The sequence below is a fragment of the Manihot esculenta genome, chromosome 1 (assembly GCF_001659605.2).
Source record: "Manihot esculenta cultivar AM560-2 chromosome 1, M.esculenta_v8, whole genome shotgun sequence".
NCBI lineage: Eukaryota > Viridiplantae > Streptophyta > Magnoliopsida > Malpighiales > Euphorbiaceae > Manihot > Manihot esculenta.
This window is the reverse complement of record NC_035161.2, coordinates 28,121,546-28,136,655: the sequence shown is the minus strand read 5'-3', so window position 1 is coordinate 28,136,655 and position 15,110 is coordinate 28,121,546. Positions and strand designations below refer to the sequence as shown.

The following is a 15,110-nucleotide window of genomic DNA, read 5'->3' as shown; positions in this document are numbered from 1 at the left end:
TGCATGGGATTTAGGCTCATTAGCCTTACTGTCGCTTCGTCATCTCAGCCAGTTTTGTGGTGCCAGGGGTCATTTTTCGAGGCCGATCACCTACCTCACTGAGGTCTTGCGCAAGATTCAGGCTCTTAGGCCTTACTGTCGCTTCCAGGCTCTTTAGCCTTGCATGGGATTCAGGCTCATTGGCCTTACTGTCGCTTCATCATCTCAGCCGGTTTTGTGGTGCCGGGGGTCATTTTCCGAGGCCGGTCACCTACCTCAATGAGGTCTTGCGCAAGATTCAGGCTCTTAAGCCTTACTGTCGCTTCCAGACTCTTTAGCCTTGCATGGGATTCAGGCTCATTGGCCTTACTGTCGCTTCGTCATCTCAGCCGGTTTTGTGGTGCCGGGGGTTATTTTCAGAGACCGGTCACCTACCTCACTGAGGTCTTGCGCAAGATTCAGAATTTTTTCTGCAAAATAAGGCTTGCACGCAGCGTATATAACGAGAATGCTCGTTGTTAATTCAATAATATTCATCAATAAATAATATGTCGCACATGTCACTTAGTTTCATATTTCAGATGAATGTAAATATTATCTCTAACTAACAATATTAACTCATGCAATTTAGAGATTCAATAAATAATATTTTGCATGTGTAAATTTCTCCAAAGTTTTTCAATCCATAAAATATATTATCTTTTTCTTAGGAATGTATATACTAACATTAATAATAAAATTGTCATGACAATACTTGAATTTTAATGTTATGTAAGCAATTATCAAGATATCTAAACTCAGAGAAGTATACTTTTAATTAAATTTAGCATTATTATTTACATGCAAAGCATATCTTTTAATAATCTATAAAATCCTTTATATTCAATAATAATTAATCAAAGACAATTGTCAGTAACTAAAAACAGTCTTGAAATTCTAAAGTAAAATAATAAGTATACACAGCAAGAGGCAATTTTGAAATTTAAGTTCTATTTTGCTTATTTATAATTTGATGGCAATGTTGTGATCATGACAAAATGCCTAGGTTGCCCTTTCAATGATGATAATAATGGGTCAATGGCATTGGAGGTAAATAAGTTAGAATTATTTTACTTGACAAATTATGATGGTCTCCCTATTAATGTAAACAAGATAATTAATTATTGTTTTTAATTTTCTCCTTTCACTATAACAGTCGAGGAATATTTTACGTAATAAAATTATATATATTATTATTATTTTTATTTTCAGGAGATAACAACACCAGTATTTCAAAGGATGTGTTGGCAACCAAACTAATAGTTTATTTTGTAAATAAAGCTTTTCTTACCTCTTTCCTTCTAACTGAGCAAATGCAGACCTGCATGGCCATTGGGTCTTTCTCCACAGGAGAGTCCTCTCAGCCTTAACAAGCTCGTCTGTTTGTCGATTTGGACATGTAATTCCCAAGTTGGCTAGCATGCTGCACGACTCGCTCAACTTCAGCGAGCCCAGGTGGTGGCCGCACTCCAATTTCACTCGTCTTCAAGTCGGCCAACAGGTACAACCTGAATCCTTCCTCGATCAGCTTGGGTATTTGATAATTTCTTGTCGTCTCCCTATCGCACCGATACTTGAGGGGCGCTGTTGTCCGACCAAGTTGGATGGCTATGAATCGCGCCCTGGCTGCTCTACAACATCATCCTATCCGACCTGAAATGTGAGTCCGACCTCAAACAGGGCTTCGATCTCGAGCACGGATCTAATTTTGAGCACGGGTCCGACTTTAATGTGTAATCTCTTAACAAAGTTGTTGACTTTAGTAAAATTCAACCAGTGATTCCTTCTTAAGCCGACGTGCTTTCACTTACAACACGGTGATTATTGGATTTGCCGAGCTCTTTTCAGTCCTGCTACTTCGACCAGCCGTCCAATCCATTTTCCCAACTCACCCAATCCAGCCGACTTATTAATTTGAATCTTGAGGACAGTACGGCCATTCGACCAGGAATGCGAGACCGACTTCAAATATGACTCCGACCTCAGGCATACATCTATTCGACTTCTCGTGTTCAATCTCAAGCGTGAGTCCATCCACTATTAAGTATAATCCTGATTTATTCAAGTTGTTCAATGTCCAGTCGGGCTCGTGATGTTTACTGGGGACCTTTCGTTGGTTCGCTGAAGTCGTTTTCTTTTTTTTTTTATCGACCTGTCTGGGCTCTTTCTCCGACCTGTTGAGTGTGATCTACTGGAGCCTTCTCACTCGAAAGTTGATCATCTGGTGGTGGTGTCTGTTTGAACTCTTGAAGGTTGTGGTTTCCTCATTCGCAGACATGTGGTGTTGGCTCCATCATGTCCAACTATCTGCATTGACAAGTGGTCCATTTCAGCATCGCGCCGACCTCACTTGTTGGAGTTCAACCAGATCAGTGATTTCCTCCTCAGGTCGATGCATCTTTGGCAGCTCAAGCTTTTTCCGATCTTGTTATTCCAACCAACCGACTTTTCACCTGAGTTCTTCCGCTGACCTATTTTTCATTCTTTGTTGTGCAGTACGACACCTATTTGTTGTCTAGTCAGAGAGCTGTCCAATCTACCCAACCTGCTTTATTTTTTCTCGCAGATCCTTTATTTATTTATTTATTAATTTTCTCTCTAACTTGCTAACTTGGGAACTTATAGCCGACCTGCTCATTTAACCTTTACAACATATGTACAACCGACCTCACAATTTCAACAAATATATACGTCACTCATTCTTTTTTCTTTTTATAGAAAAGATTAAAATTTTATAGTCATAGATAAGTATTTTGATCTAAAGTCTCACTTCACTAGGTTTCAAAGAAAAAGTTAGTAGTAATAAAATTTAATAAACATTAAAATAAACTATCTGAAAGACTATCAAAATATTCTTGAACCAGCTGAATCTTTCCTTTCAGCTGGGTTATTGTAAATCTCCAGCTTCTTTTTCGCACAAACTTTCATACCTTCATGTGGATCTCAATGGGTGACTTTAGGAACTTTAGAAATAGTAAAATCTCTTTCGTCCCCACAGACGGCGCCAATTGATGAATCTGGTCTTCCTTCTGCTCCATTTGATAGATTTGGTTTTCTTTTTGGTCCATCATATGGGTCCCTCCATACTTGATTCGAAGAAGAAATCTGCAAAATGAAGAAAGATGGTCAGGGGTCTACCGGGGATGCCCCGGTGGAGACCCTCCGACGTTCAAGTCAGATTTTATGAACTAGAGTAGTATGGATAGGCAAGAATTGCAGAAAGAAAAATAAAGAAAAATGTAGTTCAGGAAGAAGAAGGAAGAAGAGAAGAACCCCCTCTTTTTGTCTGCTCGTCATGTATCTCTGCCTCTCTGCTACAATGCTAGCTATCTCTGTCACTCAGCTCCGTATATACGGATGTGTCAGGACTCCTCTCCATGTCAGGCAGCCATTTAATTCTCTTCGGCGCGCATACGGACAGGGCTGCAAGGTGATTGGACATACTATTCTTTCTCACATCACTTCACTGGGTTGGACTTCTTCTCATTAGACCCGGGCTCATGGTGGACCCGGCCTACCCCGCACGTCCGGGTTGAGGCTTGAGACACTGGGTCGGTCTTGCTTAAGGAGGGTTTGATGGGTTTTGGGCCATTGTTCTCCTCTTGAGCCCGACCTCGTTCAGGGTAGAGGAAGTCTGGCGGTCATCAAAAAGAAAAGAAAAAGAGTTCTGATTTCAAGAACCTTCTCCAAATCAAAGCCCTTTTCTTTTTTCACGAAGAAGAAACGGAACCTCTATCTGTTATTAAAAAAAAAAACAATTCATTTTTAATTTAAATTTTTTACCCTCAACCTTCATAAACTTTTAAAATTCTCAATTATATTCTTATTTGAACTAATATTCTAACAGTAAATTCAATAATTTCTTCCGCAAAACTAATGGGTAAGTTTTATCTCTTATATTTATATTGTTACTATTTAATTTATTTTCTCGACCCTTATACAATAATTTTTGTGATTTAAAAATTAAAAAAGATAAATTTTAGTTATATTAAATTAATGAGATTCTATTTGTAGAATTAATAATTTTTATAAGTTAATTTAAATAATATTTATAATTTATTAAATATTTTTTAGACTATGTAATTGTAAGAAATTTAGTTATACCGAATACGGCTGAATTTTTTTTAAAAAATATATATATTTAATATTTGAATTTGTATTTCATATTTTATATTTTTGTTTTGAATATTTATTTATTCTTAATATATTATTTTTAATTTTACGAGAAAATGTATAAATAATAGGAGTGAGAATATTTAAACTTATTTTGTTTGGAGTGGATAAATATTTTTATTTATTTAAAATAAAAATAGATAAAATGAATTCGTATTTTTTAAATTAATGAAAATAAAATTTAATAAATAGATAACAGTCCAATGACATGTGATTGATTACACGCTAAATCTGTATATGCACCAAACAAATAACACCCCAATGACATGTAATTTATTTTCGACTTAGCATATATTTATATGATCTTTCTTTGAAACAACGCTTGATATACACATATTATTTGGGTGTGTTTAGCATATATTTATACTATTTTTAGGACAGTACTTGATATATACACATCCTTTAGGGTCAGGTCGTCATCTCTTGAATAACTCTAAACATGTGTATAACCAATATTTTATTTACTTTCGGATTAATATTGAATCATAGAGTCTAAGATGATTATATTGCTCTCAAATTGTTATTATTTTATTTTATAGATGCCAACATTATCAGCGAGCAGATTGCATGTTACGAGTATATGCGAATTTTATTTATCACATTTATAATTTTAGATTCATTATTCCAGCAGAGATATCTTAGCAATTTTTATTCAGTTTAATTTATATTAATTGAATTAAATTATATTTATTTAAATTATTATGTATTAAAATTTTATCTATTTTTTTTATTATTTATTTATCCGCTCACTAATTAAATTGTATTCTCCTCATATTTTTAATATTATAAATTTTATTTTGTGATCTACTCTAACTGTTTACATTTTTTAGTATTATCCTTTCTTTCGTTTAATCAATTTTAAAATCTAGTGAAAATAGATTATAATTTTTTATAATTTTAAAAAATAATATATAAATTATATATTAACGGATGTATTTTGATTGGGGTATATATAATCTTTTAATCGGAATATTAATATAAATATATTATAATTCAACATCAATCCTCTATTTCATATTTTAACATTTTAAAATTTAACAAGCTATACATATTCATTATTCATTATATCTAGATTCACGTGGAATTCTGACGATTTTTCTAATTATATCGATTTTTACTGGTTAGAAAGTGGGCGTATAAAAATTTTAAGTATTTTAACATTAGACTAAAAGTAAATGCGAAAATCACTCATTTTTTATATAAATTCGATGTATTTATAATTTTTTTAATTTAAAATCGATTGTATTTCATAAAAGAAAATATAAAATCTATTACATTATGTAGCTTTTTTCAAAGAAAAAAAAAACGGACCATATGAGTCGAATTAAGTATATTGGATAAATAATAATTCAATGATTTTCAATTTACAGACAAATGCGGATCTCTCGAGTTTAGAAGCATGGTAAATAGTTCATTTTGGTCCATTTCAATAAAAAAAAAAGTTCATTTTGGATTTCGTTATTCCCAGTTCCTATCTGCAAAGGCTGCCATACTGCAAGATAAACTGTTTAAAATTGAGGAACAAACGATATTTCCATGCACCAAAAAGAGCTAGAATTCTAGAAAACGTCAACCAGCAGATGAAAACTGAAGATGTGAAAAAGAACTTGTGCAATCAAGTTTATAATTGGCATGTGAAGAAGAGAATTTCCAACTAACCAATAGGGAAAACTCCAAACTCTGCAACCTGCATTGCCAGGTTGTGCCTCCATAGATCGATCTACTGTGGCCGAAAGTAGATTTCAAGAATATTATTAAGATGATTATTCATTATGATCTGGTGCCAGGAATACTATGCAGACACGAGTCATGTTCAATGTTTTTAAAAAATTCATCATATCAGTGCTTAATTATAGTCTCTCCATCTATATATAGCCCTTAAAGCACTTCACCATGTCCATCAGTCTCTTGAAGCTAAAAAAAGAAAAGCTCATATCAAGAATCCTTGGAGACATGGCTTCAAGAGCTCCAGCCTCCGCTGCCCTTCTCCTCACCTTCAATCTCCTCTTCTTCACTTTGGCGAGCTCTACCTATTGCCCACCACCAAACCCAAAAGGCCATGATGCAACTCAACCAATCAAGCCATCGCCAACACCAATTACGGGTCGTTGCCCAAAGGACACCTTAAAGTTGGGCGTTTGTGTCGCTCTGTTGAAAGATTTGTTGAGTGTTACAGTTGGAACCCCACCTAAGACTCCTTGCTGCAGCCTTATCGGCAATCTTGTTGATCTGGAAGCCGCTGTTTGCCTTTGCACTACAATCAAAGCCAGTGTCCTGGGCATTAACTTAAACCTTCCTGTGAACTTGAGCTTGTTGCTTAACTACTGTGGGAAGAAGGTTCCTGAAGGATTCAAGTGTGCATAAATGCATTCTGTCTCTGCTTATTTCTAGTTTATCATTTCATGTTGTATGTTTCAGTTTCTTGGATTTGTTTTTTCCCATTTTGTTGGCTCATGCCGTAAGAATTTAAGCAATAATTTTCTAATGGTAATTTTTCTTTCATGGATAGAATTTTTCTTCCAAATTGGCATTTGTATCGGCATATTCAATTCCAAGGATAATTGAATTTAACATAAAGTAATAAAATTATATTTGTTTTTAGAAAAAAGCTATTCATTTTGTCTTTATTTTAATAATATATGTTCAAACATTTTAATTAAGTTGTATGGTGAAAGGTTTTTTTTTTTTTTTAATTAAAGGTATTAATTAAGAAATTTTTTAAAATTATACATAATTTTTATAAAATAACTATTTTTCAATTTTTAATAATAATCCATTTTTGTCTCTATACTTTGAACATTGTCAACATCAAGAATTCCAGAGGTGACCTTATCTTGTCTTTATCTCAAAATTTCTCGTCCTTTAATATGCATAAAAATTAAGTTTTCTATTGTATCATTATTCTTTTCCCATAGAAGAGGTGATTGAATTTTATTATTAAACTCATTTTGTTACAAATCTATTTAAAAGAATTTGATTGAAACAATAGGTTAAATTATCTAATTTAAGAAAAATAAATTTTAAATTTTAAAAAAATGAGTTTTGGGTATGATAATTAGACTACTTGAAATTATGAAAAAAAAAAAAGTTTTAATACGGGTTTCTTGGTTAATGCATAAAAGATTTAAATTTAAAAAATAAATTTTAAATAAAAAATGATATTAATAGTCAATAGATTAAACTATTTAAATTGAGGAACAAATAAATTATAAATATATAAAAATGTGGTTTCATGGGTAATGGGTTATGCCACTTAAATTTGGGTAAAAAAAAAATTCAATTTTAGTACTAAAAGGTCTATCTATATTATTATGTTATTTCAATAATTTCATGCTTTTTTATATGAAACTTTTATCTTAGATGATACTAAACTGTATTTATTATTATTTTTTAAAATAAATTTATAATTATGTAAAAGTTTTATAAAACAACATCAACAGCAAAATCAGCAAATAATTATTTTTATAATTTTTTTTGAAATAAGAATTGGAGATTGGAGATTGAAAAATAAAATTTGAAATCTCTCAAATTTATTCAAATATACTTACTATCAGATTAAGTATGTGAATACAATTATTTTTATTATTTAAATTGGACTATTCAGTTAAATTTATGCATTTGTCACTATTTTTTTTATATTTCAAAATAGTACATTTTTGACAATACGATCCTTTGACAAGAAAATAGGTAGACCAGAATTCAAAGAAACGGCTATTATAGTAAGTGAAATTTTAAACAAAGAGAATATATTTTTTTATCATATGCGGGAAAAGCAGAACATTATTCTTTTTTTTATTTTTTATTTTTTAAAAAAAGCAGTAAGAGAATGAAGTGATGCAACACCAATATGTGAAATCTGAACACCTAGCTCATTACGTATATGAAGTTGATCCGTTAATTTCCTTATATTTGGTGGCAATGGTAAAGTTGTAAGGTCTGGATTTACGTGATAGCTTGCGGCAACGTCAGGAAACCATGACACAGGCTTCATTGATGGAATAGGAGGAGTCGGTGAAGGTCCACGAAAGGAATGATCGAGCATTGGCCTGTCTATATATAGTATGTTAAGCGAGTGATGACCAAAGGGAAGGAAGGCAGGCAGGCAAAAACCAGTGTCAGATCATACGTTGAGTATCCAATCTCTTAATAACCTACATCGACCTATCTGACGTCTTAATGACCTATCAAACTGTACTGATCTGTCTGACGTCTTGACGACCTATCGACCCGTTCCTACCTGTCTGACGTCTTGACGATCTGTCGACCTAGCGGTTTAAGACTTGATTTGTGTGTAAATATATTTTCTTTCTTTTTTTGTCTTGTGCAGTATAGGAAGTTTAAGTTGTACAACATAGAAAATTTGGCTTGTACTGTATAGAAAATTTTATATTCTTAGATTTTCCTAAATAGGGGTAAACTTGGTGTATATATTGTCACATTGCTGTCAATGAAAGAGCAAGAACTTCCATTTTCAAATTGTCCGATTCTCCGTTTATACATAATATCAGAGCCATGAAGGTTGAAAAGAAACACGGGGAGAATTTAGGAACAATGAAAAATTCTTTCAATCCTTATACACTAAATTCTACTGGCAACCCAAGTAAATTGATTACACAAAGACAGTTAAAAAGAGAGAACTACGAAGAATGAGCAAGGCCATGTGGACTACGTTGAGAGCCAAAAGAAATACGGCTTTATCGATAGATCCATCAAACAACCAGAGAACGATGCACCCGAACTCAAAAATTGGTGGACAGTTAACTCTATGTTAGTTTTCTGGGTATTTAACACCGTTAATCCAATACTTCGATCAACTATCTCTCACCCCAAAATGGTGAATTATCTTTGGGAAGATATTATTAAGCATAGATTCTCAATTGAAAATGGACCATAAATGCAGCAGTTGAGATCTGATTTGACAAACTATAGGCAGGATGGTCAATCCATTATGTCCTATGTAAACTCAAAACCTTGTAGGATGAGATTAATAACTATAATTAGATACTAGTGTGTGCATATGCATGCTACAAATGCAATCTTGCCGTTGAAATGGAGCGAAAGCGTGAAGAAGAAAGAGTTCATCAGTTTCTAATGGGCTTGGATGAAGAAGGTTACAGTATCGTGCGGTCCCATATCTTGAGCACTGATCTTTTGCCTAATTTGAATCATGCTTATGCTATGGTAGTTCAGCAAGAGCGAGTGAGAATTATGACGAGAAGCGAAGATGAACGGGATAACCCCATAAGCTTCACAATTTAGGCCAATGGTCAGAATTCAAGAGAAGATAAAAATAAAACTTCTATTTGATCTCATTGCAATCAAAAGGGTCATAACATTGAAAGTTGTTTTCAGTTAATAGGCTACCCAGAATGGTGGGGTGCTCGGCCTCATAGAAACTCAAGTGTGCGTGGCAATACTCAAAAGCGTGGCACTGGAAGAGGATATAACAAAGGAAGTGATATCCGTGCTCACGCAGTGCAAGCAGCTACAGTTGATACTGGACGAGAAGCAATGACGGATGCATATTGAAAGGGGCTGAACGGGTTTAATGACGAGAAATGGCATGCTCTGCTAGGCATGTTAAACTCTCATCAAAATACCAATGAGAGGTTAGCAGGTAACCAAAGAAAATTTCCTTGGATTATTGACACAGAAGCCTCCCATCATATGACAAGAACTAAGGGTTTTTTAAGTGATTTACATGACATTGCACCATACTCCGTCGGATTACCTAATAGAGAGAAAATCATGGTAGTCAAAGAAGGAACCATGTTGCTTGGCAGGAATTTAAAATTACGATGAGTTCTTTTTGTTTCAAAGCTGAAATGCAATTTGATTTGTGTCTCTCAGCTTCTTAATAATTCAAATTTGGTTATTCAACTTACTAAAAAAATATGTGCTATACAGGATCCAAATTCGAGGATTCTGATTAGAGTGAGAGAGAAAAGAAAGGGGCTTTACTTTCTCACTTCAGTTCATGCTTGCAAACTGAGTAGTGGAGGAACTTTTAAGTTTTGGCATAAAAGAATGGGACATCCGTCATTTAAGATGACAGACTTGATTGCAGGAACTAATAGATTGGATAGACAAACTAATAAAACTTGTGAAATTTATTTTCGAGCAAAACAAACGAGAGAGATTTCCTTTTCTAGTAATAATAAAGCAACAAAATGTTTTGATTTGATACACTATGACTTGTGGGGATCTTATACAATTCTCGCCTTTTGTGGAGCACTTTATTTTCTAATCATAGTTGATGATTGTTTACGTGCTGTATGGATTTATTTGCTCAATTACAAAAGTGACATGACATGTGTTCTTAAGAAATTTATAGCCGTAATCAAATGTCAATTTGACAAAAATGTGAAAGTCGTTAGAAGTGATAACGGAAGTAAATTTGTATGTTTAAAACAATACTTTGAAAACTTTGAAATATTGCATTAGACCTCTTGTGTCGAAACATCCTAACAAAATAGTCGAGTGGAGAGAAAACATCGATATATTCTAAATGTGACAAGGGTCTTGTGTTTTCAAGCAAACTTGTCCATAGAATTTTGGGATGAATATGTACTAACAACTAGATATTTAATCAACAGAACTCCATTTGAATTAATGCATGGCAAAACTCCATATGAAATTCTCTTCAGGTAAGCTTCTTCTTACAATCACCTTCGAGTTTTTGATCGCTTATGTCATGCCCATAACCTACAAAGAGATAAAAAAGAAATTTGCTAGTAGAAATTGCCGGCATCTCTTTGTTGGCTATTCTTTTAGACGGAAAAATCGAAAGTTGTATGAGTTGGATACTGAATTTGAAATTAATTATCTAATTAAATTTGAAATTTATTTTATTCAATGGATTGTATATTTTTATGTTCCAAATGATCTGATTAATTAGCTTGATGTCTTGTTTTATATTTTATAACAGACCCTAATTATGTTCAATTTGTCAATTAGGCAAAGAGAAAATCACTGTAGTTCCAAACTATCAGCCCTATCAGCAAAGGATGTGTATCACATGTGATACTGTCCCTTAAATATTATAAAATATAGGGAAAATTACTTCTTAGTCCCTCAGGTTTAACGTAATTAACACTTCTGTCCCTCTATTTTGGCGACCCAACACTTAAGTCCCTCACTTTCTCTTCCGTCCAATTTCGTAGTCCTTCCGTTCATTTAAACCGTTTGGTCAAAGAGTCAAAAGTGAGAGGTGATAATTTTTTCCAGAAATACCCTTCTCTTAATGTGAAATTCCTTTTTTTTTTCTCTTTCATGCTTTCTCCCGTTGAAGAAGAAGAAGAAGAAGAAGAAGAAGAAGAAGAAGAAGAAGAAGAAGAAGAAGTTGCTGGGTAGGAAGAAGAAGAAAAAGTTGCTGGGTAGGAAGAAGAAGAAGAAGAAGAAGAAGAAGAAAGATTTGCTGGGTAGGAAGAAGAAGAAGAAGAAAAAGTTGCTGGGTAGGTGGAAGAAGAAGAAAGAAGAAGAAGAAGAAGAAGAAGAAGAAGAAGAAGAAGAAGAAGAAGAAGAAGAAGAAGAAGAAGAGGGTTAATTTTGTCAATTCACGTGTCCCAAACGGCTATTTTGAACGGAAGGACTGCGAATTTGGACGGAAGAGAAAGTGAGGGACTTAAGTGTTGGGTCGCCAAAATAGAGGGACAGAAGTGTTAATTACGTTAAACCTGAGGGACTACAAAGTAATTTTCCCTAAAATATATAAAAGAAAAATTCTCACTCGCACTAAAATATATAAATATTTAATTAATAATAAGTGACTAACATATTTTTATAAATAAAAATTACTATAATTTTAACATGCATGTCATATGTACATTCTATTAAAAAATTTAAATTTATAAATTGATAAATTCGTTTGTAAATTAGTAAGGTGTACAGAAACTTAGTTCATTCCAAGAATTACCAAATAATGTCACATAGGAATGCTGTAGCAGCTACTCAATACTGACGTGTTTAATGCAAGAAAACAAAAAATATTCAGACATGTTCACATGTCTACTTCGTGAAACGAACTCAAATATAATGCATGCTGTGCACTGCAAAATGCAAGCCCTAAAACCCCCCTTCTACCAGATCAAATACCAGCATACCACAAGGAATCCTCCCATGCCTCCGCCAACAGAAATATTAGAGAACGGACCAAAAACAATAATGCCCATTTATGTGTCTGCCTGTAAAAGTCCAAAACTATAGTTCATTTTCATGCTATATCCTTCTCAAAGGGCAGACCACTTACAAGAAAATAAGAGAAAATAACCCATTAAGGCTAGACATATATAGTTGTCCTAAAGAAAAAAGCATGGGGCTTAATATATAGCACTTAAAAAAAGGGATGTAAGAGTTATCTGCCAGCAGACTGACTGGTTAAACAATTCACGGATTGAACTGTGAGCCAGTCACGGATAGACATAGGAGTTTGCGAAGGGCCAATGGGAATCCAAATTTTTCTGTTTAACTTCACCTTAGATCCCTTGGAGTTTCTCACAATGTTCCTGTTTCTGTACAATTGGTGACAATAGTCTCAGTTTTAGTTTCCATATCCTAGAGAACTGCTCACGGGTGGCTTATAAAATTCAGCTATATAATACTAAGTTCAACACCATCAAAACACCCAAGAAAATTTAGCAACTTCCAAGGGAAGTCATGGCTTCTAAGGTTGCAGCCATGTTCTTCATCTTCATTGTTTTCATGGGCATATCATTGCCACCCATTTATGCTTGCGTTCCTTGTACTCAGCCACATCCACCGCCGACACACCACCCAACTCCCCCAAAAGTTCCCCACCCCAAACCACCAAGCACCAAGTACCCACCCCATCATGGAGGCAACCCACCTCACCATGGAGGCTACAACCCACCAATGCCACCAGTAGTACTACCACCAATAATCGTTAATCCTCCCCCTGTAATATCCCCTCCAGTAACAAATCCTCCTGTGATTATAACACCCCCAGTAACACCACCACCTTCTTCAGGCTACCCACCATACACTGGTGGCCCACCTTATGGAGGTGGTGGCGGAGGGGGAGGCGGAGGCGGCGGAGGAGGAGGAGGGGGAGGAGGAGGAGGTGGTGGTGGTGGTAATACTCCACCTACTACTCAACCAACTTGTCCAATCAATGCGCTTAAGCTAGGAGCTTGTGTTGATGTACTAGGAGGTTTGGTGCATGTTGGGTTAGGGAATCCAGTTGAAAATGTTTGCTGTCCAGTACTTAAAGGATTGCTGGAGCTTGAAGCCGCTGTTTGTCTTTGCACTACTTTACATCTTAAGCTCCTTAACCTCAACATTTTCATTCCTCTTGCTCTTCAAGTCCTAATAACTTGTGGGAAGACTCCACCTCCAGGATTTGTGTGTCCTCCTCTTTAAATATTGTACTCCATTAATAAGGTGAGCTATGGATTATTAGGTTTCGAGTTAGCTAGGTCATTTGTTAGTGTTGTGACTTGATTTAGGGTTTCGTTATTTCGTAGTCCTTGAATGTGAACTTTGATTCTGGTGGTATACGACTGGGACTTCAGTTTCATTTTGTAATTGTTGTTCTAATTAAGTTGTGTTTCAGTCTGTTTGTTTGTTTCATTCCTTTTAATATCTTCTTATTTGGGAGATTATACAATCCTATTAGACAACATTTCTATTAATATTAACAACATTTCTAGAAAATATATATATATATTTTAGGAAAAACAATAGTTTTGAATAATGAATTGATTAAAGTTATTATTAAATAAATTTGAAATAATTTATAAATCGTTTTCATTTAAAAATGGTATTTTTTTAATTAGATTAATTTAAATGAATCAATTTTTCAGATTTATCACTAATTAAAGAAAAATAGATTATATTAAAAACGTTACAAATTAAACTAAATTAAAATTTACTTTATACTAAATTAAATTAAATTATTCAATTACTAATATGCATATTCCATGGCTTCTTATAAATTAGATATATATATAAATTATTGGGGTAGTGATAATCTTCTGTGTTCATTTATATAATATATTATTCATTGGGATTTATTTTTATAGTGCTTTCAAATGGTATCCGACGCCTAGGGGTGGGCACTCGGTCGGTTCGGTTTAAAACCGAACCGAACCGAATAAACTGAAAATCGAAATTTTAGTGTTTATGAAAATCGAACCGAACCGATTTTGGTCAGAAACCGAATCGAATCGAACCGGTCTGATTCGGTTCGATTCAGTTCGGTTTGATCGGTTTCGAATTTTAATAATTTTTTAATTTTTTACACTTTATTTTTAATATTTTAAAATTTAATTAAAATATTTTAATCTTTATATGATTTAACTTCTCTATATTATTGAAAAAATATATTATTATCACTAATCGGTTCGGTTCGGTTTTTTCAGTTTTTTTTCTGATCAAAATCGAACCAAAATAACCGAAATTTCTAAAATTAAAAACCGAACCGAACCGAAATATATAAAAAACCGAACTAAAATTTTAAATCAGTTCGGTTCGATCGATTTTTTCGATCTGAACCGAATACTGCTCACCCCTATCCGACGGTACTAGGGATAAATTTCTTTTTATTATGAAAAGTAATTTAAAATTATAATTAAATCTATATACATCCGTTTAGAATAAAAAAAATTAAGATTTCAATTTAATTAAAAAAAAAATTATAAAATTTTTATTTTAAATAAAAAATTTAAAATTTTTTAATTTAAAAAATTTACATTATATATTAAAATAAAATTATAAATAATTTTATAAAAATTCATTTTGCCAAATAAAGTCTCATATATACGGATCTTTGCTAGATAAAAATTCCCTTTATATTAATCAGAATAAATTTTTATTTTTTCATATTGATTAAACAATAACTAATATATTTAAAATAATAAACTTTATTTTATCAATAACTTTTTTTAGTATACCATCTATGC

The 15,110-nt window shown here is 33.4% G+C and overlaps 2 protein-coding genes across 2 annotated transcripts; both read left to right on the top strand.

Moving 5' to 3' along the window:
• The first annotated feature begins 6,082 nt into the window (after positions 1 to 6,082).
• Positions 6,083 to 6,699, top strand: LOC110622135 (14 kDa proline-rich protein DC2.15). Its single transcript, XM_021766544.2, has one exon. It carries the CDS (start codon positions 6,085 to 6,087, stop codon positions 6,553 to 6,555), a length of 471 nt encoding a protein of 156 aa, XP_021622236.1. The 5' UTR covers positions 6,083 to 6,084; the 3' UTR covers positions 6,556 to 6,699.
• A 6,027-nt stretch (positions 6,700 to 12,726) lies between these two features.
• LOC110623342 (36.4 kDa proline-rich protein) lies at positions 12,727 to 13,779 on the top strand. The gene has a single exon (XM_021768257.2). It carries the CDS (start codon positions 12,847 to 12,849, stop codon positions 13,567 to 13,569), a length of 723 nt encoding a protein of 240 aa, XP_021623949.1. The 5' UTR covers positions 12,727 to 12,846; the 3' UTR covers positions 13,570 to 13,779.
• Positions 13,780 to 15,110: the final 1,331 nt, after the last annotated feature.